Here is a 27,691-nt window from a genome sequence, read left to right on the forward strand (position 1 = left end):
CTTCCCTGTAGAATCTGCAGTACATTTAGTCTGAGAGAACCAGTCACTGTCTCTACTGGTTATTGAATCATATACCTGAAGCTGAATATTTTGAGATATATAGACCATCTTCTTGCCCACATCAGCTGAGCTTGGTCTTTGTACACATAGTGATCTAGATCAGGGAAACAAAAATTGTTGGAATAGTATATTTCTTTATTTCCACTTACCCATCCTCAGAAGCTAATATGATTTAATACTATGAACTGACAAACATATCACATAGGTTTGTCATTACAGCTCCCAGTAAATGGAAGACAAACATTTAACTGAAATCATACCACTGATGTTTTATTAAACTTTTTAGACATTTATTTAAATATATAATGTACTGTATATGTGGAGACAATAGACATTCGATGAGCTGCAGAGCCATATCAAAGAACATCGAACCATGGTGATAGCCACGTGATAAATGTTATGAACTAATTAAAAAGTTTGCAAAACCTATTACATATATCCAGGGAAGATTCTAAAAAACTCTGTCAGTTAGCTTCTCTGGGTTTAGAAATTTTGTTGTGGCTCTTCAAGAGACTGTACGCAGATTCCTCCCACTAAAGTATTATTAGGAGACTAGCTGAATTCTGTCATGTGTGGAATTATCCCTTTCATTATCAGACATTTACATCACAAATTATTAATCAGATCACTTCCAGCTTTCCTTTGGGTAATTTGGCAAATGAAAACAGACAGCTTGATTCACATGTTTGTTCACACCTCCTGTGTGTGCACATAAACTCAGATAACATTAGCCTTATTTCAAGAGGAGACTATTATTTCTCATTCAGTTTCTGTAGAGCAAATTAACACGTACCCATGGAATTATACTACAAGTGCGTATTGAATCTTTATTCCTTCAGTGTTAGTAAAAATGAGTACTGCTTGTCCTTGATAACGAACTGGGGAAAATACAAAGAGCCACACCGTATAAATAGATTTGTTTTAAAGCATTAATGTTCATTTAGAAGTCAATTAGGAAATACACACACACACGTTAAAATGCAGATTTTATTAAAGTATTTGATATACTCTCTCATGAGAGGTTATACACAAATACACTCAAATACATTCAAATTTGGGATTAGAGGACAGTCACATGGAATGAAAACAGACTGAAGGAACAAAAAAAAAGGGTAAAGATAAGCACCAAACTATTGAATGGAAGGATGCATCAGGTAGGATACAGCAGGGATACAGTACTTTGTCCTGTCATATTTTAAATGTTCTCTAATGCTCCAGAAAAGGGAGTAAATTGACATTAGTACAATTCGTAGGTAAAATTACATTTGAAGACATTGTCAACATAAGTTAGGACAGAGCAATACCACCTAGCTCTCAAGAAGACTAAAAATGTGGCCAAAAAAACCAAATACTAAAAGATTCAACTTAGAGATACAAATTAATATATTGGGTAAAATGATATGGAACATATGTTGAATGGGCAAGAGCAATATCAAAGAAAGTAATGGCAAGTAATATAGGATTTTGAATTTTTTTGTCTTCTAATAAGTCTACAATGTGACATGGCAGCACAAAAAGACCAAGGCAATTTTGAGCCGCCTACACAGAGGCAGAGTATGAAAACAGAACCAAGTCTCTCTCAGTATTACTCTGGCAACACCACACCTGGAGCATACACTTGGTATCTCAATACCAGAAAGATATAAAATTCAAAGACTGCATGGTAGGAAATTCAGAAAAGATTAATCAGAATTAATAGGCACCAATAGGTTCTGATTTATAAGCAAGGCTGGATTTTAATTGTCACTATTAACCAAACAATCCTTTATAAAGTGCTAAACATGTTTTCATTGCACACCTGAAGAGACAAAGAATGTCTACTCACAATGTTAGCTTGTGGGAACTTTACTTTGAACTATTCAAAATTTGTGTATAATTTGTGACTAACTTGCTTTTATTAAAATTGGCTGCGTTTTGAAACCAGTTAAATGTTCTGGAATGGCTTCTTCAGGGAAGTTTTTGTTAACTTGGAAGTTCATTCAGTTCTAGCAATCTTCATAGACACAAATTGCCTGGTTTTACATTCCTGCAGTTATCATTTAGCAATGCAGAATAACACGAGAAGAATATTCTTGCTCTGTGGACTACCTATGCAGAAAGACACCTAAATGCAACACATTTCCAAGCTGGACAATATTGCACAAGAACCTGAGAAAATAATGTTTATCTTTTCACTGAGTTCAGCTGAGCTGTTTCTTGAATTTCTGGCATATAAATTCTAAGGTAGGCTTTCCATTGGACACTGTCCTGAAAGGTTGATATGCTAGAACAGATCTGATCCCCCAACTATAAGTATTTGAAGCCTTGGCAGAGTTAAAATCTCACTGCTTCAAAGAACTTTGCAGTTGGCAGATTAAAAACGACCATTCTGCTCCTGACCAAAGCTTCTGGGCACAAACATGAGGGTATTTGCTGGCTCTCTACTTAGAAGCCTTCCCTGTGATGGTTAGTAAAGAGCAAAACCCAGTACCCTGTCATTCACAGGTTGAGCTTTCACTTGGTCTTCCTCTTACTTCAGATGTGTGCTGTGCTAACTCATTAATGACATTTGATGTTTTATGATAGGAACAATGTCACATTGTCGGAGGTGGCAGTCTCTTGGCAAGAGATATAGTCAAAGTGGAGGAGGGTGGGGGAGAGGAGGAACATTCAGAGGGGTGCAGTGAGGCCCGAGCCGGCCCCCACTGGGGCAGGGAGGACACACTGGCCAGCCTGGCTCTTCCCCTACCTCTGCTCCAGCCTCAGCCCCTGGCCGCAGCTCTGGCCCCGTATCTCAGCCTCAGCTGTGGGTCCTGTTCCCTGCCACAGCTCTGCTCTCAGCCCAGGCTCCGGCCCCTGACTACGTCTCCGCTCCCAGCTGCCAACCCTGGCTCCTAGGGGAGCACAGACAGATTCCATTTGGGAAAGGAGGGACACAACAAACATTTTGGGGACCATGGCTTTAAGAGCTTATTGATCAAATAGACATAAGAAATATTTTGCCTTTGGATGCTAAAACTTTGAATTACAATATGATGAAGGGCTAAAAAAAGGAATGCCTACATCCCCTTTGTAGTGTCACAAACCGGGACTGGACTGCAGCTGCAAGCTGAACCATGGCTGGGAGCAGAGCTGGGTCAGGGAGCGGAGCCAGGACCGCAACTGAGGCCAGGGCCGGGGCAGAGCTGGGGGCATAGCAGGACAGGGTGGTGCTCCCTCCCTACCCCCTGTGGGGGGCGCCCCGATGTTCCTTTACATTCCCTGTGGGGGGTGCTACCCCAGTTTGGGTTCCACTGGTCTACAATAAAGGACAACCCAGAGAAAGCAGAACATGGCCTTGGCTGTGAGCCAGAATAGCAGCAGGAGAAAGTCCAGATGAATCTCCATGTTGGAGCTCTTTCACAGGCTGCAAATTCAGAGCAACTGTACATAATGAAAAGGTTCTGGTCACTGAGGCAGTGGCAGTCGGTGGCACATACTGACCACTGAGGGAGAGAAGACTTGCCATTTGGCTACCACTACCACTGCTCTAGAACTTTAATAAAAATAGTGAACAGCTAAGGACTGGAAAGCAGGAGACTAGAACAAAAATCCTGAGTGAGTCTAACTAGGCCTTCATTGAAAGGGACTTTTTTCCCCCAATATGGTAGTAAATACTGAAGTTTGGCCGAGGCTATGTATGACAAATGCACAAAACCATGTATCCAAAAACTTGGGTGACATCCACATTAGAAAGTTTCTTAACTATGAAATAATCAGAAACAAGCTTCACATTTGTGATATGCTCCATGCAGCTTTTATTCTGATTCTTAGTGATTCCAAACGATAAAGCCAATTCATTCAGTAAAAATCTGGGGAGAACACACATTTTAAATTAATACAAAAACCTCAACCTCCCATCCTCTCCTGCCTCCCTTCGCTATCTCATCCAAATACTTAAATGGAAATTTTCATCCAGGCGGCTAAGAGGACATCTGTCCATTTTTAAAAGTCATTCTTTTAATTTGTGATCTTAATCTATAAAGTATTATAATATACTGTATTTTAAGGGAAAAGCTTGATCCTAAAATTGAACCAATATAACTTAAAAAGGATCTTGTGTGTGTGTAGATTGTTGACCAAGAGCTGTAACATGTTGAATAATTCTTTTAATGTGACATGAATATGCTGCACGTGGAAAAAAATGTAAAAATAGATTTTCCAGTAATTAAAGAGAATAGCTATATATCTGCATCAAAAACCCTGCAGTTTTTATTTGTATTGCATTGATTTAGTAGACTGGCAAGTCAGCGTCCTTTAACTGTTAGTGGTAGGCATGAAAAATGGACATAGTCGAAAGCAAAAAAGGTTTAAGCATAGAGTGTACAAAAACCAAAGAACCAACTAGGAATAAGAAGTGATGAGTTCAGTGGAAATAAACCCTAAATTGTCTCCAGGAAATATCCAAACAATATACAGAACAACATGCCTTATAATTGTTAACTCAATGCTGAAATTAACACTAAAGGCCTGGTCCAAAGCCTGAGACCCCCATTGACTTCAGTGGGCTTTAGATCAGGCCCTACGTTTGTAACAATCAAAGGATCACAGAAACCAGGCCGCTATTTGCAAATACAAATCAGTTATTGTGTCTTTTGTACAGCACTCCTTTGCACCTTTCTCAAGAGTGGCTTTGAAAGTGCCATTTAGGATCATTCTTTTATAAAAACGCAACATAAAAACAGCCATATCGGGTCAGATCAATGGTCAGTCTAGCCCAGTATCTTGTCTTCTGACAGTGCAAACTGCAGACACTTAAAAGGGAGTGAGCAAAATAGGGCAATTTTCAAGTGATCCATCCTCTCTCTCTCTCTGTCCAGCCGCAGCATCTGGCGAGGCTTAGGGACACCCAGAGCCTGGGGTTACATCCCTGATCATCTTAGCTAACAGCCTTTGATGGACCTATTCTCCATGAACTTAACTTGGATTCAAAAAAGAATTAGAGACAGTTTTGGCCTTCAGAACATCCCCGGTAACAAGTTCAGCAGGTTGACAGTACATTTTGGGAAGTATACTTCCTTCTGTTTGTTTTAAGCCTGCTGCTTATTAATTTCCTTGGGTGATGCCTGTTTCCTGTGTTACCAGAAGGAGTAAATTATACTTCCTTATTCACTTTTTCTACACCAGTCATGATTTTGTAGACCTCTGTCATATTCTCCTAGTCTCTTTTCCAAGCCGAATTGTACCAGTTCTTTAAATCTCTCCTCAGATGGAAGCTGTTCGATACTCTCTTCTCTGTACCTTTTCCATTTGTTTTTGGACATGGCAGCCAGTATTCAAAGAGTGGGCATACCATGGCTTTATATAGCCACATTATGATATCTTCTGTCTTACTCTCTCTCTTTCCTAATGGTTCATAACATTGTTAGCTTTTTTGACTGACACGGCACACAGAGAGCACATTTTCAGAGAACAATCCACAATGACTCCAAGATCTTTCTTGAGTGGTAATAGCTAATTTAGACCCCCACCACCATCATTTTGTACGTATATTTGAGATGTTTTTCAATGTGCATTACTTTGCATTTATTAACACTGAATTTCATCTGCCCTTTTGTTGCCCAGTCATCTAGTTTTATGAGATCCATTTGTAACTCTTCACAATCTGCTTTGGATTTAACTACCTTCAAGTAATTCTGTTTCATTTGCAAACTTATGAGTCAGAAGTGATGCACCATGTACTCCTTTAAGGCACTAAAGAGGTGAGTGTTCAAGTCCACATTTTCAAACACAATAAAGCACATCATAGATTTTCTTCAAAATTTTATTTCAATTTAAATTATGGGGCCAGCCAGATTTTCTGGTAAGAAATGCATTTTTTCTCAGAAGAAATGAAATACTTTCATGGAAGTAGAATTACAACTGTATACATCAATATTTAAAAAAAACAACAACCTCACATTAAATAACTTTTAGTAATATCTTTAAGCCTTCACAAAGATGAGTAGAAACTACTTCCAGTACAGCAGATTTTTTTTTAATATGAATAGCATGTCAAATGATCTTAAATTTAAATACAACTTTTTCTTGAACGCCAACATTCAAATGCTTTCATGTGTTAAAAAAAAGTTATCATATCCACTGTTTCCCAATCAGAGAGAGAAAAACCAATACCCCAATCCAAATTTCTTCACTTCTTTACATATATAAATTTTAGCATTTTTCTAAAGTGGAAGCCTTGTTGTTATGGAGAATAACTTGGCAAATAATGTTTTCTTCCACTCAACTATGATAAACCAAAACATAAGACTGCTAGTACTGAACTATAATACCATCTAATGGCCAATTTTGCCTGCCTACCGAAATGATTTTAAAAATAGAGATCTCTCATTTTCACTAAGATTAATTTGCTATTTTCCAGGAGACAATATGAATCAGTTTGCAGTGGACAGATTAAGAACCTTAAAGAGATCAATGACAATGTTAAGAGCCATTTTATATTACCAGAGTGAAAACACCCAATTTTCTGGAGCTATTACCTGATTTCCCTCACAATGGCTTCAAAATTAGCTAAAATGTCAATCAGAGGTTTCATCTTGCTATCCGAAAATAATTTTCATTAGTAAGAGGACAGGAAGCAATGAGCAATTTTATGGCATTCTCAATCAGGTTCAGTCATGCAGAATTTGAACGTTTAAACTCCAGCTCATAAGTTGGTTGTGATTTTAGCATAATTATAAGATGAATAGATACAATTTTAATAACATTGTTTACAAATATTTAGTAGATGTTGTTATGGTCACAGTAACAAAAGCCAACATGGTGCAAAATCAGTTTGTTTGTTTTTTATAAATACTGATAGTTTGCAGCATTTAAGAACAGGACTTGACAAAATTAAATCATTTTGTTACAAGTAGGCCATCTGTGAAATTATTTTTCTAGAAGTCAAGGGGAAATTATTCACTTTGATAACTATTGTACTGAGATATCTACTGCAAGAAAGCAAAGATGGTCTCTGTAGACTCCCCAGAAGAAAAAGGAATCAATATTAGTTTATCATAATCTTGACCATTTACAGAACACAGCACTAATTTAAGTGAATAAGGCCAATATTAACCAGTAAGAATACAGATTAAAGGATTCCAGTTCTATATTTTAGCCTAACCTAATTGATGGCACCCCATTAGATAAGTGAATACATATAAATTGTTTTTTCCTTTTGATGCTGCAGTATTTAAGAAATGTTAAATCAGCATTCTCAGATGATCTGAAGTATTCAGCTACATATGAGCATTCATTTTGCAGAACTCAATATTAAGTAATAGTTACAGACTAATACAATAACATTCCTCTGCTGTACAAATTAAATCATATTTTTAAAGAAATGAGCAGCCTAGGAGTTATATACAAAAGAAACCAGCAAGCATTGTTGAAATGAAATGCAAAGTGTCACTGCTAGCTCTACTGTTTGAAATACCTTCAAAGTAAAATTAACAAAACCCTTAGAACATATTTCCAAGTTTACAACTCAATTCTCAGAAAATCATATGTCAAAAAAAATCTATAAAGCAGTGAAAGGCATATTATATACATTTTCCTTATGAACCTCAAGATTTCACTCTTTAAAAAGTTGCTAAATTGAGTTTATTTGCAAGACAACTGTTTATCTCAATAAGCTCACATCTCAGATACATTTCCCCTTTGATTACAAGTAAAGCACTGCACATTTTTTTTTTTTTTGAAATCAAGGCATACAATTTTATACTATGGTGCCATGTATGCACAGGTCACATTGTGCTCATATCTCAAACAAGGTAAGTGCAAACATACGATTTAATCAGATTTGCAAGCATGCAACCTGTTGCTTAACTACATTAATACCTTCTTTCCTAAACCAAACTATCATCTATGTTTGCTTTCATGAATCTAGTATCTTTTTTCCCAGTACTCCTAAAACAAGCAGTGTCTTTGAATTCTGAAATGACACAAATATCAAGAAAGTCCACATTGTGCAAGAAAGCAGCAGCTATGCTTTTCAACTTGGACTAAAAAAGAAGAGAAAACAAAAACCGTTCACTGAACAGCAGATTAGCAGTAATGTTCCTCATGAATTGATAAGAGTGCCTGATGCTGAATATCTAACAGCAAATGCTGAATTTGGGTTTAATATTTTAGGGGTTTATTGGAGATTAAGCTTCTTGCTGTGCTGGTCTCTTCAAATCCCTGATCTGTTTAACTAAATAGGTCTTCTCATCATTAAATTGTTCATCCTCGGTCCTGTCATTCTGAAACTTGCTGAGGAACTCAATAAGTTTGGTCTGGTTTTTTAAGAGGATATCTAATATAGGCTGTGTCTTGTTAGGATTGGCTACAAACACCTGCAACAAAAGAAGAAGGATTTTAGCACAGATACAGGAAACAGAAGGCTCAGTTAAAATTATACTTAGCTAATAAAAAGTGAGATGATAGCGGTTTAAAATAGGGCTGTCAAATGATTAAAAACAAATTGCAATTAAGTCACGAGATTAAAAAGTAGTCACAATTAATCAGTTTTAATTTCACTGTTAATAACTGAATACCAATTTAAATGTATTATAAATATTTTTGGATGTATTTCTACATTTTCAAATATATTGATTTCAATTACAATACAGAATGCAAAGTGTACAGCACACATTTTATATTTTTTATGACAAATATTTGTACTGTAAAATGACAAAGATGGTATTTTTCAGTTCACCTCAAACAAGTACTGTAGTACAATCTCTTTATTGTGAAGGTGCAACTTACAAATGTAAAATTATTATTGTTGTTTTTTACATACCTGCACTCAAAAACAAAACTATGTAAAACTTGAGAGCCTACAAATCAAAGCATGAAGGCGCATGTGAATGTTTAGCATATCTGGAACATAAATACCTTGCACGGCCAGCTACAACAACGCCATACAAATGCCTGTTCTCACTTTCAGGTGACACTGTGAATAAGTAGGCAACATTATCTCCAGTAAATATAAACAAACTTGTTTGTCTTAGTGATTGGCTGAACAAGAAGTAGAATTGAGTGGACTTGTAGGCTCCAAAGTTTTATATTATTTTAGTTTTTAATGTAATTACGTAAGAAATAATAATTCTACATTTGTAAGTTGCACCTTCACAATAAAAAGATTGCACTACAGTACTTGCATGAGTTGAACTGAAAAATACTCTATTTTGTTCATCTTTTTTTTACAGTGCAATTGTAAAAAAAATAAAGGGAGCACTGTACACTTTGTATTTGTGTTGAAATTGAAATCAATCTGTTTAAAATGCAGAATCCAAAAATATTTATAATAAATTTAAATTGATATTCTATTACTGTTTAACAGTGCGATTAAAACTGATTAATTGTGACTTTTTAAAATCTATTTAATTTGTTTTGTGCTCATCACTTGAGTTAACTGCAATTAATTGACAGTCCAAGTTTAAAATTATGAATGTTTTCTCTCAAGTATCTGCACATGAAAAAACAAATGGAATATTTAAGAATATTAATCTGAAATGAAAACCAGTTTTATATGTTATTGAGGTAGAGACTGAGGGTCCAATTCTGATGTTAATGGGAGCTGCCTGGCCATGACATCCTGCAGGAGGCACTCAGCACCTCACAGGATAGAGTTCTGTAGCAGGTGCATGATTTTATGTATCTAGCATCATCGTTAGAGAGACTAGAGATGGTTTAAAACCTTTCTGCAGAGTTATTTCTGAATGGAACTAAATCCCCAACCTATTACTAACCATTAGTTTATGTCTACTATTAATAAAAAGGGTTACTTGTTTCAACAGACAACCATGATTTAGACTTTTCAAAACTGATCAGTTGATTTGAAATACTAGATGTATCCTCCACAGTACAATGTAGCATGACAGACCTGTTTAGAATCCTCAGAATGATGTTGAGTTATGCTCAGAAATCACAGCAGGCATTCATCCCCTTTCATCATTCTCAATTCATACAGAATTTTAGAAGAGGAAGGTTATGCTAACAATAACCATACAAAACCATTTAGCATTTCCTGAGCAAGTACTTTTCAGCAAAAGAAAGAATCAAGTAGTTTTTCAGAGCAGATAGATCTGAGGTTTGCCATCATTATTGACTAACCTCACTACCTGTGTAAATGAGGCACACTACAGAAGCTATTCAATGGTTTTATGATTTTTGGTGCCATACCTTAAAGACATGAAAGGCCTCAAACTGAATGTTGCGACTCTTGTCTCGTAGAAGGTTCATCATTAGTTTCAGATTTTCAGGTTTACTGATGTATTTTGTCATAATTGTAAAGTTGTGTCTGTCCAATAGCAATTCACCAAGCAACTAAGGGTGGAAAAATGTGATAGAACGATGAAGTATTACAGAAATCTTATGAGTTCAAATACAATTTTTTTTATCATAGGGGTTGTGAAGCACTTTGAGTAATTGACATCTGTCAATACAAGAGGCGTAACAAACTCTTGGTTCTCCTGACTCCCAGTCCAGGGTATTTTGATGTGCTGCTTTTTCCACTCTCTCTCTCAGCATGGGTGAAAAACTGCCTACCTTTCTGTCTCCCCTTAGCTTGTGACTCCACTACCACTTTTGTTGGTAAAACTTTTGTCAGTCAGGGGAGTGAAAAAACACACCCTCTGACCATCACAACTTTCACTGACAGAAGTGCTGATGTGGACAGTGCTATGTAGGCAGAAGGGGCTCTCAGTACCCCCATAATGAATGTCCTTTTCTAGGTGATAACTAGCTACTGTACCATATCTATGCTCAATATGTCTAGTATCTGAAACGGATAATTCGATGTTGTCATAAGTCAGCTACCCATAGTCAAGGTATCCTCCTCCCCCCCCGGTTTTAAAAATAAGGTAAGAGAGGATCTGACAGGTTGCACGAGACCCTTTCTGCCAGCTCAGTCTCTACTATAACAGCTATAAAAGAAGCCATGCTATTTTGCACAAAGATCAGGCCAAATCTGTGTTCTTGGCTCTTGCATCTGTAAAACAGGATTATCCCTACATGGCCATCTCTACAAAGCACTGACACAGACAGAACAGTCTTTAATTATAAAACCTGATACTATACGTAATGGTTTTGTGGTTAAGGCACTGGGCCTGGAATATTGGAGGAACCAGGCTCTATCCATGGCTTTACCATCCCTGTGTGATGCTGAGTAGGTACTTTTCAGGTAGTGGTCACTAATGGTTACAGTCTTTTTATTTTAAATTAAGATGATGCAAAATAACTAAAGAAAATGAAACAATATAAACAGTAATTAGCACTACGACAATTATGCTAGTGTGTGATGAAAGATCAGCTCTGCTTTGTAGTCCTTTGTTCCACTTTTGAGGTTCCCAATGCACACAACCTTCAGAAATTAATCTTTTCTACTACATCTGTTTTATAACCACTCAGAAAAATATTAAAAATTCTCTAGTAAAATGATTACAAAGTGAAAACACTGACCTGATCTTCTATACATATTCCAAGTCTGAAATTACCACCCGACCATGCAAGCATATACAATAATAATGGAGGGGAAAAAGGAACCTGTCTCTTATAATCTACTTACACCATACACAGTTTAAAAAATAACAAAAGAAAAGAAAATTCCAAAAGAGAAAAAAATAAATAAAAAACAGTTATGGTTGCTTAACAGGAAACCCCCCTACTCACAGTGGTGCTGGAACACCTAATAGTGGGGGTGCTGAAAGAAGTTTTTATTTTTTACCTAATGCCCCCTTTATTCCTCTCCATGCTGCCCCAACCTCCAGAGCTGGGTCCGGGAGCAGAGCCATGTCTCCGGGAGCAGGGGATCCGGGCAGGGCTAAGGGGGCCAAGGCTGGGGCCACAACAGGGCGGCTGGGACCATGCATATGGGACCCAGAAGCAGAGTCCTGGGCATGGGGCTGGCAGTCAGGGACCCGAGAGTACAGCCCTGGCAGTGGGGCTGGGAGCGGAGCCAGCAGATGGGGCCCCAGGAACAGGGAGCTACCAGATGGGGCCCCAAGTACAGGGACAGGGCCCCAAGCCCTGGGTGTAGGGCCCCAGGAGGGCGGCCGGGGAGCGAAGTCCCAGGTGCAGGGCCAGCAGCTGGGACCCCACATAAAACCTGAGGGTGCTACAGCACCCCTGGCACTCCTAGTTCCTGCGCCTATGCCGACTCAAACACTTAGAAGCAAGCATGTGTGTCCAGTTAACATGTCTTTCTTTAAGAAATCAATCCCCACACACTGCACTCACCCATCTACAAGCAAGTCCCATACACCTCCAACATGCACTTGTAACTGATTGCTGACAATTGTGCAATACTTTCACTTCAACCTCGTACTTCCCTATGAAAAATTAACACATCCCACAGCTGACCAGCATGGATGTTTAATAGATATTTATGCTGATGTTGCTGTGGTTAGCAATTATATCTATTTAAGTGTATTTTATTAAATTATGTACCTGGGCCCTAAGCTTTGCAGAAATAAGTCTAAAACTAATCAGTACTTATGCTAGTACAACTATTCCCTCACGGATAAATTGTACCAGTATAAGGCACTGTCACATCAGTGTAACGGCATCCATGTTGCTTTACTGGTACTACAGCTTTATAAAATCACACCCCTGAGGATATATATTATCCCAGTGTAAAAACTGTGCGCAGACCAGTCTAAATCATTCCTTGGACAGTTTCACCCAATACCCTGACTGTAAGCTCTTTGGTACGTGTGCTGTCTTCACGTGTGTTTGTACAGTGCTTTATCACAATGGGGCCCTCATCCCATTTAGGCCTTTGGGAGTTTCTGTAATATAAGAAGATTGTTTTTTATGAAGACCGGCTATTATTCAATGAAAGATCTCTCTTGCATCCTCAAACTGGAGAACTGTGATTTACTGTCAGCCAGTTGTCTCCAACATTGAGTTGTTTCTAGCTACAAAATTTTCAGAATTTTCAAAATTTTCAGTCAAGAAATATCACTCTGTACAGATACCCCACAAATAGGGATGGATGTAAGTCCTGGGGAAGCCCCGCTGCTACCAAATCTGTGCCTCTCAGATAGGTAAGGGAGCCCCTATTGCCACATCTGGGGGACAATGGGGGCCCCCTACACTGCTCCAGCCTCTTTGGTTCTGCCTGCTGTCCCTGCTTCCCTTGGACTCCATCCCTGCAGTCCTAACCCGAACACCATCACTCCAAGTGGAAGATAGGGCTATGCTCCAAGTTCCTGTGCGGCCCAGATTGCTTTGATTCAACCATGCTCTCAAGTGATGAAAATAAACTCTTCAGCAAGTCCACAAATAAAACCTTATTAAAATAGTTATTGAAATCAACTATTTTTACTGTTTTAAATTGGGATTCAAACCAGTTATTTAAGTCATTGTGATTTAAATCACTTCACCCTGAAATTTAAGTAATTTTCTTGGGGAAAAAAGGGCACTCAAAGTAAAACTACCTTACCTTAAGTGACTGCCTTTTCGTCACATAATTTTCTGAATGAAGTAACTTCTCATACTCACTGAAGAACTGAATGGAGAATGAAGAGGAAAATCAGGAACTTTCCAAGTGGCACAAGCTCTGCTTCTGAATGAATTTAACGCGGGGGGGTGGGGAGGGATATCCGTAATAGGTATGTAAATAAAAACTTAGAATTCTACTGAAACAAGGTTTGCAGTATTACATGACAGGTGTTTACAATTCTAACAAGCTTTTTTAAAACTCCATTTCTTTGCTATTTTGGGAACTTTAAACATTTGGACTACCATATAATGAAGGAAGTTATTCTTTAAGCAATAAAATTTTGAAGACTATGAAATGATTTAAGCTTTTATTAATATCATAATTGGCCAGCAGATGGAGCAAAACTATAAAATATACTTTTGTGACTAAGGCCTCATATAGACAACAGAAAAAATGGGGAAAGGTTCCCTCTAAAGGAAAAAGCACTTTCACAAAGCATCTTTTCAAAATCTTAGTTTAAGTTTCTGATGTTGAAATGCTGGGAATTTTAAAACAAATTTATATTTTAAAAATACTATGGCACAAAAAAATGCAAACCTAACTTTGATTAATGCAACACATAAACTTGTCCTTGGTAATTCTTAACTAAGAATCCAAGCAATACGACACACAGAATGAAAAAGTATTTAACTTTCAGTCAAATGAAAATTATTCTGTATCAAACATTAAAAAGTTCTGAGGAACTAAATATATTTACTCACCCTATCATAATGCTGTTCCAAAAATTCTGCACTCAGTAACTTGTGTCTAGTAAGTAAATCCTGAAAAAGTATGTCATGTTTAAGTAATATTTTCAGATTTAAAAAAATATATTTATTCAAATAATAAATATTCATTCTTGATGCCTCTGAAGAGTCTAATTAATCCAAAGAAGGATTTTGATATACTATGGAAATAAAGAAAAAAAGTTGGAATATTGGTGGATCCTTGATTGTGGCTGTGAAAACTCATAGCACAACTTAGGAAGGGGTCTGCTATATGCTGTACTGGTTCTCATAGAGAAATCAGAGCAACTTGAAGGCTCTTAACTTGTGTTGGCTTCCAACAGCTTCAAGGGCTGATACAGCTGCTTGGATCACTGGGGCACAGGGAAACTCAGGCCTACTCCCTGCAACAGGAATGACACATACCACCAGAGGGGCTCTACAGCACCAAAGGGTTCACTTATACTATTTATTATTTGTACAGTGTTAGCACCTAGAGGTCCCAATCATGAATCAGCACCAGTCACGCAAGACACTACACAAATAAGACAGTCCTCCCCTGCCTTGAAGAGTTTACAATCTAAGTAAAATTATTAAATTTTAGTTCTGGGATAAATGTTACCCTGAACATAGCACATGTATCTGAAGCAATATCTTATCACCATGTGCTTAGAAGGAAGAAATGTTCAGTTGATCCAGCCCCTTTACAGAGAATGTCACAGACTTTGTTCTCTGTCTCCATATGTGACTAACACCTGATATTTGGGATTATATACTTGAGATGCTAGAGAAATGTATGCTATTGTAACTATTTAGATATGGTATGCAAATTACCTTGAATGTGGCAAACGCATCTGAAGCAATGTCAAACGTTGACATTTCCACATATCTGAAGAAATCATAGAACTGTTCTGACCACAAGATTATTTTAGCAAGTGGTTCATGTCTAATGCATTCTCTTAACATTATTCCACAATTTAGAGCAATTTCTGGAGATTCGTACCTGCAAAATGAGAAGTCTGTATAAATACCTTTAAAATGTGGTATTGTAGTACCGCAACTTTATATATAATTAACAATATGCTATATTATGTTATCAAGTCAACTTAAACATTTCAATAATTAAAAAGCATTTATCTGTATATTAAGTTCCACTTTCAGATGTTTTATGAAACACTACCAAAATCAGATGATCAATCTGTTGCTTGTATGAATCTCTTGTATAAAATGGGAGCATAAGAAACATAACTTTATGTTCATACTCAAAATCAATGCCCTCGTCTCGTAACTGCAGGTGGAACTTGATTCCTATCAGGCTTTTCTAAATGTGCAGTAGGTGCTCTGCAAGTTGGGACAGCAGAAGTCTGCCCTCTTGTGGTATAGACAATTCACAACTCCCAGTATACTGCCAAACTTGTTCATTTTCTATGGAATATTTAGTATGACTTTTTAGGTGAATTTCATAAGTGAACCAACAGACCGTTCCATGTGGTCAAAAGAATAAGCATTTGCACTGCAAGTACACTGTCAAAATTTGAAAGTAACATCACCTGAAATCTATGGGTCTCTTGTAGCTCCACATATTTAAATCAACAGGATTCTGGGAAATCATAGACCCTTTTCAAAGCCTAGATCTTTTGCTAATAGTTGGTTCACATTCATCATAATGTCTTAAAATTATGTAAAATTTGGCTATATCAGATGTATCATATGTAAGACATACAACAGATCAGTAAGTATTTCTATAAATTAAAACCAACACCTATTTCAAACATCTTTACTCATGCACACACAAAAATGTTTCATGGTGGTTGTCCTAGGTTATGCTGTCCTAAAAATCAGTAATGTGGTCCACTGAACATGATCCTGGATTTGAAGTTAGAAGAGTCTGCCACTGACAAGTCTGACAGTTTGGACAAGTTATTTTACCACTCTGTGCCTCTGTTTCTATGCCTTCCTTTGTAAAGCACTTTGAGAAAGCACGTATAAGACTTTAGTATCATTCATTTGTTCTTACTTTTATATTATACTATGGTTAATAATAACCTTGCCTTTTGAATCTTTAAGATATCTTGGGTTCTGTCAAAATGAGACTGTAGAATAGGAAAAGTTAAAAGTACTCTGTGGAACTGAATTTCTTTAAAATTGCAAAGACACATTTTGTTGTTCCTCTAGACTGCTGGGGGGGGTTCTTAGTGTTCATGAGGAAGCCGAGGATTAAAACGTGCAAAGTTCCTGCTCTAATTGTAAAATAATTTTTTTTCTATGTATCAATACACTGCTGGCTCAGACAAGTGGCACAGATAAAGAGAATGAAGAGACAATGTGACATAAGCATGACACCACACATTTGGTAGGCTTCAGACTTGGCAACATCTCTAATTACTATGTAATGCAAAAACTTCAAGGAAAAACTAAAGAGCAGATCTTTTGTTAAAACATCCAAAAACCAAAACCTGTTATTTTAACATCTTATTGCTGTTGTCAGGATGTGGCAAACAGCTATTCCAAGGGATTAACTATTTAATCTACTACTTTATCTTTTCTATAGAATCTTATACCATATCAATCACTGTAGCATTTGAGCACAACTACAGTATACCCGTTTACTGAAACCTCATTATCCAAATCCCTTTCTTGTCCCCGAGCACGAGATACCTGCCCTCTGCAGCATGTATCTCATGCTGGGGGACAAGGAAGGGATTCAGATAACGTGGAGATTTGTAAAATAGAGCAGAGACCTCTGGCCAGTACTGTGAGGAGCAAGATGAGCCCTCAGTTGTGGAGAAGGGAACCCCACTGCTCAATGGCTCAATTGTTCCTGTTCTCCTGATTATCCGAACTCCCAATTATCCAAATAAAATCAGTATTCTTCAGTCTATTTGGATAATCAGAAGTATACTGTACATCATGATGTATGAGAGCCTATTTGAACAATATCCATCAGTATACATGCTACAGCTACTGATAAAAATTTAGTGTTTGAAATGTTAACATTTTTAAAATGGTTTTATGCAAGATATTAGTGAACTTCCCCCCCCCCCAAAATGATAAAATGGGATTGCAACCTCTAATATTTTCTGTTATTTATGGCACAGAATAATAGAAATGTAAACAGTCCATTTTAAATTAGGGATGTTTGTTCCCTAATTTAAAAAACAAAGGCTTTTTACTTAAATTTCTGTTTTCATAAGCACTTCTATTTTGGTATGCAGCTGTAGACTTGCTACAGTATAATTGATTTGGCATGATTCTGTGATGTAACAATGCAAGTAATACAAAACAGAGCTGGAAACAGCAACCTGGCATGCAGTGAATACACTGAATCATATCTAGAAAAGTTGGAGCTGCTTGATGTCTTTGTAGTTGTATTACCCAATAACTATGAAGCAGGAGCTGCACAGTAACTCAGAGGATGGGACAGCAAGTTCATTGAGCCAGAGGTTAGAACAATCATTCAAACACTCGGTAAATAACTAAGATCAGGAATAACAGTTTCAACTCTGGACAATGAAGTAAGTTCAGTGAAAAGGAACAGATTTTATTGTTACATTATCCCAACAAGAATGTTTTTAGCGCAGTATTAGTTTTCAATTCTCACCCTGTCACTCTTCAGATTAAAGGATTCATATTTTGATGTTCTATTGCTTAAATTATCCACTTGATTTAAGTTACTTTAAGGGAAGTTACAGGCCTTGTGGCAAAATTATTTAAACAAATTGCAAAGGAAGAAGGGACATTTCACCACTCTCATTATCCTGCTTTTTCCTGAAAAAACCACTCCAATACTTCATATAAAACTATTTACACCGAATACCGTACATACCCTTTTAATAACATGAACAATATATTTTGTTGAGTGCAGATGTATTCCACTGTGGGAGTTCTTGTACCAATTTGCCTTCTGAGAATGTTGTTGAAAATTTGAGCGACATCTTTTTTGCCCTGTCAAAAACGTAACCAATTAAGCATATAACATTTAGTACCAGAATGTACAGCTAGAGTTAATACATACATTAATATACATACACATAAACATGACCATTTCACAAAAAGTTCCCCAAATACTTTGTTTCTCTACACCTATTTCAAATCTGTCACAGCATTCAATACATCATTGTATCAACTTACATTTGGATAGCTTGAATAACCTACTGATAATGTTTAAAACAATAAAAATCCTTTTATATTTCATCTGATACTCCTAGAGTTTCTCTGGATTCATTTCATACCAAAATTATGTTAATACTATGCCCATTTTTAACAATGCCACAGCCCTGAGTAAGATGGAATTCTTCAATGTTCCACTCTGTCACCTCTCATTTTCAATGTGCATGTGATCAAGTCCTTCTACTAGGGAAGACTGAGAAACACCTTGGGCCGCAATACTAACAACATACACACTGCACTCCAATTTACAATTTTTTTTATTGTGTGTTTTTATTTATGATGGAAAACAATAACAATTATAAATAAAGTCAAAGGTAAGTATAACATAAAGGCATATCCCTCATATCATATGATCTAGGATAACACAGTCCCCCCGTTTTCTCAATACTTGATAGAAGTGTGGATATGGGTAAGAGCACTATGCTCAAGTTCAACTTAAATTATCTTAAATGAAGCTGGTTGACAGCAGTAAGAAGCACTGGAAAGAAAGACAGGAGCTCTGCATGCACCCTATATTGGATGCATGTATCTACCATTTGCCAATACTGTTTGTATCTTTGGAATCATATTCAGTTCATCATTACTTCACGCCAGTTAGCAGGAGTGCCTAACAGTGCGTGCGAACATTATTTGGAATTACCCTTGAAGAGGACTTGGAAGTTATTTGTTTCTATATGCAGCTCAAGGAGCTGGTTACCACCTTGGGCAGAACAGATTCTAGCTACAGTTCCTGAGCTGGTAGTAAAGATCTGTTAAGTAACTCTTAATCATGGTTACTTGAATTTTATAACCTGAGACCAGAAGCAAACCATTATTATTGATGATCCTTGTTTCTGGAACTTATTCTGGCACCATCTGAATCAGTGTGTAGCAAGCTTTAAGGTAAAGAAATAGACCTCACACTTTTTGGAGACTTCCAACAAATATGACAGAATGACAGCTTATCATTTTAGATTTGTTTTAATTATAGTATTGGACTCCTGACGCTGTGACAATGAATGCTGCATGAGTAGAAAATAAACCATTTTTTAGAAAATCTCAGGAAGATCATAGTCTTTAAAAAATGACATTTTTGTTTTTTAATTAGCATGCAGAGTTTGCCGCAGTATTGTTGTCAGGATATAAGTGTTAGTTTGTTTTGTAAATGCTTGTTTTCTGATTTATAATTCCACTGAAAGCCTGCCCAAAGCAGCATCAGAACCCTTTGTTCTGGTAATGAGTAGAGCAGTGTTTTGAGAAATATAGCCATCAAGTCTCATCCACTAACACTGACAATTTTGCCCAGGATCTCATTATTCCCCGTTTACCGCCAGCAACAGCTCCCCCTCTTTATTCATATAATTGAGCTGGTGGTGGTACACAGTAATTACAAATCTAGTTATTGTTAGAACCATCTATTACTTCCAAGTGATGTAATGGTCTATTTAACAAGGACACACAAATTCTCATGCCAACAGTCATGATTCCCAGAGGTGAAGAGTAAAAGTGTGGCAGCATTGTCGGATTCTATCTCTCTGATGCAAAAAGATTTTGTTTTGTTTTTGTCTTTTTTTTTTTTTTAAACTTTTCAAAGGATGAAATTACTCCCACTAACAGATACTTTAATACAAGTCAGCAGGAAACTGATTGACAAATTATTGCTCTTTGAACAGTTTTGTTGATTGCCTTACATGAAAAAATGTTTCTACATATACACAATTCCAAACAAATGTTAATATTAGAGTAAAGACTGGATGTTTCAGGGCAATTTCTTAATGAGGATCTAAAATAATTTCATTTACGTTAGGCGGCCCATCACCGTGGTATTTAGATTCAAATAGATTGTAGACAAGAGTGCAACAGTCAGAAAAAAATCCCTCTCTATCATCTCAATTTATAAAGATAACTCCCTCAGGAACGATCCATAGTTAAACAAATACTTAGTCAAAAATGTGCACTGATCCATGCACAAACCACTTCAGGTTCTGTCATACCGCCAGAAGGAGCCAAGAAACATCAGCAAAAGCATCTCATCTGTCTTCAGCTCTGGACTTAGTGGTCTCAAAAAATAGTAAGGTCCAATCCACACAGGGTTTAAGAGACTAAAACCAAGATTTTGAATTGTGCTCAGTAAGTGATGGGAAGTTAGTGCAGGTGGTGGTGCATAGGTGTGCTGACATCAGCCCACAACATTAGGTAAACAAATTGCCACATTCTGCATTAAAGAGCATTGCTTTAGTCCAAGATGAATGGCTCTTAACAGGACCTGAAAAAGAGCTCTGGAAAGCTTGTCTCTCTCACCAACAAAAGTTGGTCCAATAACAGGTATTACCTCATCCACCTTGTCTCTCTAATATTCATCTCAGCAAGGAAAAGCCACATCCTTCTCAGGTAACAGAGCAGTTGGGAGTCCAAAATAGAAGGCTATTACCAACAATCAGCAGCCCCCTCAGACTGAAATATACAGCTACCTTTAATACAGAACAATCCTACGCAATCCCATGTCATTACAGATCTAATAAAATTAATTTGTACACAGCCATTTTCCATCACCAGAAGAATGCTTCCCAAATAACCAGAATAACTAAAAACTGGACTGATAAAGATCTTGAAAGTCAGCAGAATCCAGATGTAATTTCTCAGTATCTTATCCTCAATAACCAGGGACCATCTCAATTGCTTTCACTTTGAATTTCCTTGGGTTTTTGTTATATAGAGACAAGTATGTGGTGAGAAAAAAAATTCCCATCAGTTTTTATTTTCAAAACCCTTTTTTATGGGGTACAATTTCTAGTTAAGACTTTTCTTTTTAGAAACATTGACAAGTCACTTTTAAAACAACTACCTGCGGACTCATAGCTTGAAAATTCAGGTGCAGGCTTCTATAGGACATGTTCAGTTTTATCTTTGGATTAATCTACTCTGGAATGTACCTTATAGGAAATTCAGTATATGACAGATATAAAGAACCAAATGGTCACAGAATCAAACAACATTCTGGGATGTTGGGGAAGAAAGTTAACTTAATTCTGGAATGTAACACTACAACATCCCTTTAGACTGTTGTGTTTGCTTGATGGTCAACTTTTTTATGAACAGGACATTTTATAGCAATCATAAATAGCAGGATAGCCTAGTCAAGACACTAGAATTCTGAGCTCTATTTCTAGCTCTGCCATAGACTTCTTATGCAACTTGTAGGTAAGTTATTATTGGCTTGTCTACACAGCAGAGGGGCGTGGGTGTGTCACCCGAAGGGTCTACATGGAGCAGTCAGAGCACAACACATTAGTGTACTCTACAATTCACATCTCATAGTCCGCACTCCACTACCATGTAGACAAGCCCTAAATCAGACCGTGCCTCAGTTCCCTAGCCATAAAATGAGGATGATGACAATACTTCTACACTTCAGAGTGGTGTTGTGAAGACATTAATTATTGTGCATGAAGTGCTCAAATAAATACTGTTGAGCAACAAATGAAAACTTACAGAAAGATAAAATTAATGTTCATATTTTGGAGTGATCAATAAAATCTGACTTTCCTGTCTAAACAGAAAAATGATTAGGGAAAATGTAAAAAAATATACTTTAATACTCCTCTCCCTATAGGAAACAGAAGATTTTAAAAATGGCTAATTAGTGGCAGTATTAATGAAAACTTTTTAATTAATTGATAAATGAGAATAGTCATATGACTCAGTATTATACTGTAATAACTCAAAAGGGATTTAAATAAGACTATGGGCATTCTGGCATTAATACAATCCAAGATTTTAATCTCTCTCTGAACACAGCAATTAAATACATTAAAGATTAAGCAACACATCTTAGAGTTCTAGGATAAAGATTTGAGCAATTCATCTACTTTTCATTTTTTATGTGATCTATCCTTCCAAACTCCTCAGAAATTTAGTCTCTCGCATATGGTTAAATTACCAAGTAGTTCGTATTAATGTTTCCCAATTAAATCTTAAAATACAACTGCTATCATTAGCAGCATTGAAAAAATAAAAATTGCGTAGCTAGGAAGTGAACCTCTTACTTCAATTAAATAGGAATTCTGATGGTCAGAAAGCAATTTACCATGTGTGTGGCTCATGAAGTTTTGTAACTATTTGCTTACCTCAAAATCAATCAGTTGTAAGTCAGCTATTAGGGTGCTAAGAAGACCACTGTTGTACAGTTCTTGAGCAAGCTGTGCCACAGCTTCTGTTTGTGGCTCTTTTTCATTTGTGCCATATAATATTTCCTTCATGGCAACCAGATTTTTCGAAACCTCTTCAGTGGCCTGAAGAAACAAAATAAAGAATAGATATATACTGAATCTGACCTGGAGGCAAGATGCAAGAGACAGTTGACAATACATTAATTATGTTATCTACAATGAAAACATCTTCCCTTTCCTCATCCCCTCAACCTTGAACCTACAGAAACCATTTCAGTAATAATACAGAGAAGATAAGGAAGAGCAAAAAATTGTTCCCAATCTGTAAAATGGATTTGTACATGTGATCAACCCAGAAAACATTACCTGGAAACATTCCCATCACTAATAAATTGTTCAGGTAAATACATTTCTATAAACTGTGTGCCTATCGAGTCTCCTTTATGCTGGTAGGCTTCCATTCCAGTTAACAGGAAAAGAACATTTCCATTTCTGTTGATACGAGTCTGAAGAAGCAGAGTGCTTTCCTTCCAGCAGATTTCTTGCACTAGCAAATCTCATCACTAATATCCACGGCAGTCCTCAAGTAACAGAGATGTCTTCAACTGCTGGGATACGTCAGCTTGTGTCTTTGTAGTGCAGCATGCCAGATTGCATCTCCGATGTCTACAAGGATGGCTTTGAACAGTTTACAAATTAAGCACAATAGGGTAGACCGGTTACTGTCTGTTCTCCAGTGGGTTCTACAGTCACTCAAGTGATGGAAGGACCTGACCGAAACGCATCAGGTATTGTTCAAGAGGGGATCTTGACCCCAATCCCCAGGAGTTGCTTTTCTCATCTCATGGATGAAGGGTCTTTTGTATGCGTATCCACTGACATCATTACTGTTAAAGGTTCTCAACAAGATCAAACAAGAATTGGCCAGAGTACCACTGATTGCACCAACATGGCCAGGACGAGTTTGGTCTCCTTATCTAATCAGGATTCTCTTCTCACCCTCTGTGGCGTCTTCTGATCAGTCCTCTTTTACTGATTCAAGATGCCAGTCGAATATGTCACCCCAACCTACATATTCTAAGGCTCCAAGAATGGTTCCTCAACAGTTGTCAGGACTAGAAATACCTTGTTTGTCAGAGGTACAACACGTTTTATGAAACAGTAGAAAAGAATCTACATGAAATATCTCCAGAAATGCAATCATCATCATCATCATCTTTGGTGTAGCAATCAGCAGTTTTCGCTGACTCACTCTCCTCTTCCTACGGTATTGGATTACCTGTTGGAATTGAAAACATTGGGTCTTTCTACGAATTTCATTAGGGTTCACTTAGTGGCAATAACAGCTCTTCCTTCACATGCTCATACGAGGTTTTTCCACTCTTCTCTCGTACAACTATGGCAAGATTCCTAAGAGGTTCGTCAAATCGCTTCTCATAGATCAGAGACCCTACTCCTAGTTGGGACCTGAACCTAGTTCTTAATTGCCTATTGAAACTTCCTTTTGAGGCACTAGCTACGTGGTCTTTAATAGATTTATCAATGGAGAATTGGGGGCTTTAATGTCAGACCCCCGCATTTGTAGCATTCACCACAGAGTAAGCGTCACTGTGGGCCTATCCAAGATTTTTAGATTAGGTGTCCCCAGAATTTCATGTTAATCAAACCACTTCTCTCTTCTTTGCCCACCCCCGCAAAAAACCAACATTGGACTAGTCAAGAGGCCATATTCCATTCCCTAGATGTCAAGAGGGCATTAGCCTTTTGCCTAGATAGGAACAACCCATTTAGAAGCTCTCCTAGACTATTTGTATCCATTGCAGACAATGGTTCAGTAATTTTGAAACAAAGGTTATAGGGTGTCTCCAGCTGTATTTAGATCTGTTACAACAGAACTTGGGGTTTGAGAGTAAGAGCATTCTACAATAGCACTGTCTGCATCTATAACCTTACTTAAAGGTATATCAATTGCAGACATCTGTAGAGTGCCAAATCGGTCCTCTGTCCATGCTTTTGCTAGTTATGCGTTGGTAGATGTGGCAAGATCAGATCCTGCTGCAGGCAAAGCAGTTGTCTCTTCCATATTGAACACTGCTCCGAACCTTCTGCTTCCTTAGGTGGCTACTTCTCGTGAGTCACCTGATGTGAAGCACCCACAGCGACACTACTCAAAGGAGCAGTTATTTACCTCTGCAGTAACCTGACTTCTTTGATATTCATGTCTCCGTGGATGCTCCACTACCTGCCCTCTTCCTCCTTTGCTTCAGTGTCTCCCTTGTGGGACTTTGCAATGGAGAAGCTGAGGCCAGTTCACCTGTGCACCCCTATACAGTGCGGTGCACAAAGATGTGTGGAGACATGTGCAGGCCGAACAGACATCGCCACCAAAAATCTCTGATCAAAGGTGCAGGGTGCTGGCGCACGTGAAGTAAAGCATGCACAGGGGGACACATCTTGAACTCGAGTTACTGCACACGATGACTTACCTCTTCATCAATGTACTACAGACAATTGTGGTTCTTAGTGTTCTAAGGAGAGACTTCCCCTAGGTTATGGTATACTTAATGATGATCTTAAGTCAAACAGTCAGACCAACAAATTCTAGACCCTGCTGCTCACCAGTCAGAGAGACACACAACTGCATTTGCTTGCAGACTGGAGCTGTTTGTTTTAGGGAGTGAGGGAAAATTAGGGACAGTCTCACACACAGCTTTTGTATCACCAGAATATCAATAGAGAAACAGACATATTTAAAGCAGTACAAATCTCTAGTAAACTGATTTTTTCAGACAAAGGAAATGCAGTAGATCTAATCTGCCTGGATTTCAGTAAGGCATTTGATACAGTTCCACATGGGAAATTAGTTAAATTGGAGAAGATGGGGATTAATATGAGAACTGAAAGGCGGATAAACTGGTTAGAGGGGAGACTACAATGAGTCATACTGAGAGGTGAACTATAGGCTAGAGGGCGGTTACCAGTGGAGTTCCTGAGGCATCAGTCTTGGGACCAATCTTATTTAAAATTTTTATTACTGAACTTGGCACAAAATTTGGGAGTGTGCTAATAAAATCTGCGGATGACACAAAGTTGGGAGGTATTACCAATACGGCGGAGGATCAGACTATCATACAAGATGATCTGCATGACCTTTTAAATTGGAGTAATAGAAATGGAATGAAATTTGATAGTCCCTATCCTGCATGACCTTCCTATTTTCACTAACAACAAGAATTTCTGCTATAAGCTGAGGACTCATCAGTGACAGTGGATGAGAAAGACCTGGATACATTGGTGTTGATCATAGGATGACTGAGCTGTCATGTGATGTGGCCGTGAATAAGACTAATGCAGTCCCAGGATGCATCAGGTGAGGTATTTCCAGAAGAGACAGAAAAGTGTTAGTATCACTATACAAAGCACTGGTGAGACCTCATCTAGAATACAGTGGGAAGTTCTGGTCTCCCATGTTTAAGAAAGATGAATTCAAACTGGAACAGGTGCAGAGAAGGGCTACTAGGAAAAAAACCTACCTTATGGCAGGCAACTCAGAGTTTGGCTTGTTCAGCCTAACTAAAAGAAGGCTATGGGGAGATATGATTGTACTCTATAAATATCTATTTAGACACTGGAGGTCTAAAATTGGTCTGCACCTTCTATTCTTTTTGAGTGTATAGAATCCTCTTCCCTTGTGCTGTACAGGAACTGGTTCCATTTCTCCTAAAAGGAGAAGTGAGGTCACCACTTGTGCCAGCAATTGATCATGAAAGGGATCCCTGAAAAGGGATGGGGAGGGAGAATGGGTAGAAGGGACAGATTTGAAATGGATAGCATAACCAGATGTTATGGCTTCCCAAACCTATTTGTCCAGTGTGATGTTCTTCCATGCAGCCTAAAAATAAGAAAGGTGACATCCAAAAGGACAAAGGGGGGTGGGGGGGGGTGATAAGGTGTTGCAGCTGTCAAACTTTATTGATTGGATGATTGAGACTCTTTACCAAGCCATCAAAACTGTGGCTTGGAGGACACAGATAGCTGAGAAAATGTAGATGCAGCTGAAGCATTTTGAGTATTTTGTGCCATTTATGGTGGGGCTCCTATGTAAATCCATCTGCCTGCTGCAGACACAAACATTTAGCCTAGTCTATCACAGGCCCTAGACACAGCAACTCAAGTTTGCTTGCTCAGGGTCATAACAGTATGCACTACTGGTGTTTGTGACAAATTATCAAAACAGAAACTGAACACTGGGACTGACTAAAGTCTGGATAAAGGATATTAAAGGATCCCTGAACAGAAGCTGTCACACTGTCTGGAGTGGCTCATTATTATGAGTGCCTATCTCAGGGCTGACTGTCAGGAAAAAAAAAAAAGAGTAGACACCACAAACCGATGGTATGTTCCGTAATTAAATTTCACCAAGCCAGTAACCAATGTGAACCCCTGGATCACTATACCAGTCTTATCACGGAGTCACAGACAGTCCTCCAGTCCTTTTTGCCACCCAGACAAACTGAACTTTGTGATAAAAGGTTATTAAAACAAAAAAATCACACCACATCAGGTTTCTCCCAGTCCCAAGGGACTAGTCCCTTATCCCAGATCTTACACTAAAGACAATGCTGGCAACCAAATGTATAATAAACTAACTTAAGATTTATTAGCAAAGAAAGGAGACTTAATGAGAGGTTAAAGCAGGTAAAATATAACAACAGATAAATCACAGTTTGTAACTCCATATGATGGCAGAGATGTAAAACTGCCATTTTCCAAAAGTCTTTCTGGGTCACCCAGAATAATTCTGGGAATCTTCATCTTCCCGTTCACATATTCTGCCCTGTTAGAATCCAAACAGTCCAGATATAAAGGATATTTACAGTATCTTCACACAGAAAGCAAACTGACAGTGTCTCTACCCATATGGGCTTTTCCTTTGATGAGTGTGGAATGCACTTTGAGTCTTTGACCTCAGGTCCCCACCACAAAGCCCATTTTCTTTGGAATTTGCACCTTTTCTGATAAAGTCCTTCATTAGCATTCCCAACAGGGCCGGCGCTTCCATTTAGGCAACCTAAGCGGTTGCCTAGGGCGCCAGGATTTGTGGGGGCGGCAATTTGGCG

At 37.9% G+C, this 27,691-nt stretch overlaps 1 protein-coding gene across 3 annotated transcripts in view; it reads right to left on the minus strand.

Annotated features, from left to right (window-relative positions):
* Positions 1 to 5,826: 5,826 nt before the first annotated feature.
* The window catches only part of CAB39 (calcium binding protein 39), a 65,945-nt gene continuing 44,080 nt past the window's right edge, over positions 5,827 to 27,691 (minus strand). For all 3 annotated transcript variants that reach the window (XM_050964108.1, XM_050964107.1, XM_050964109.1), the window contains exons 3-9: positions 22,530 to 22,694; positions 18,080 to 18,198; positions 15,088 to 15,256; positions 14,251 to 14,310; positions 13,490 to 13,555; positions 10,228 to 10,371; positions 5,827 to 8,396 (exon numbers count right to left, since the gene is read on the minus strand). In XM_050964108.1, the coding sequence (XP_050820065.1) occupies positions 8,208 to 8,396; positions 10,228 to 10,371; positions 13,490 to 13,555; positions 14,251 to 14,310; positions 15,088 to 15,256; positions 18,080 to 18,198; positions 22,530 to 22,694 (912 nt within the window). In that variant the 3' untranslated portion in view covers positions 5,827 to 8,207. The remainder of the gene's footprint in view (positions 8,397 to 10,227; positions 10,372 to 13,489; positions 13,556 to 14,250; positions 14,311 to 15,087; positions 15,257 to 18,079; positions 18,199 to 22,529; positions 22,695 to 27,691) is intronic.

This window comes from Gopherus flavomarginatus, chromosome 8 (genome assembly GCF_025201925.1).
Source record: "Gopherus flavomarginatus isolate rGopFla2 chromosome 8, rGopFla2.mat.asm, whole genome shotgun sequence".
NCBI lineage: Eukaryota > Metazoa > Chordata > Testudines > Testudinidae > Gopherus > Gopherus flavomarginatus.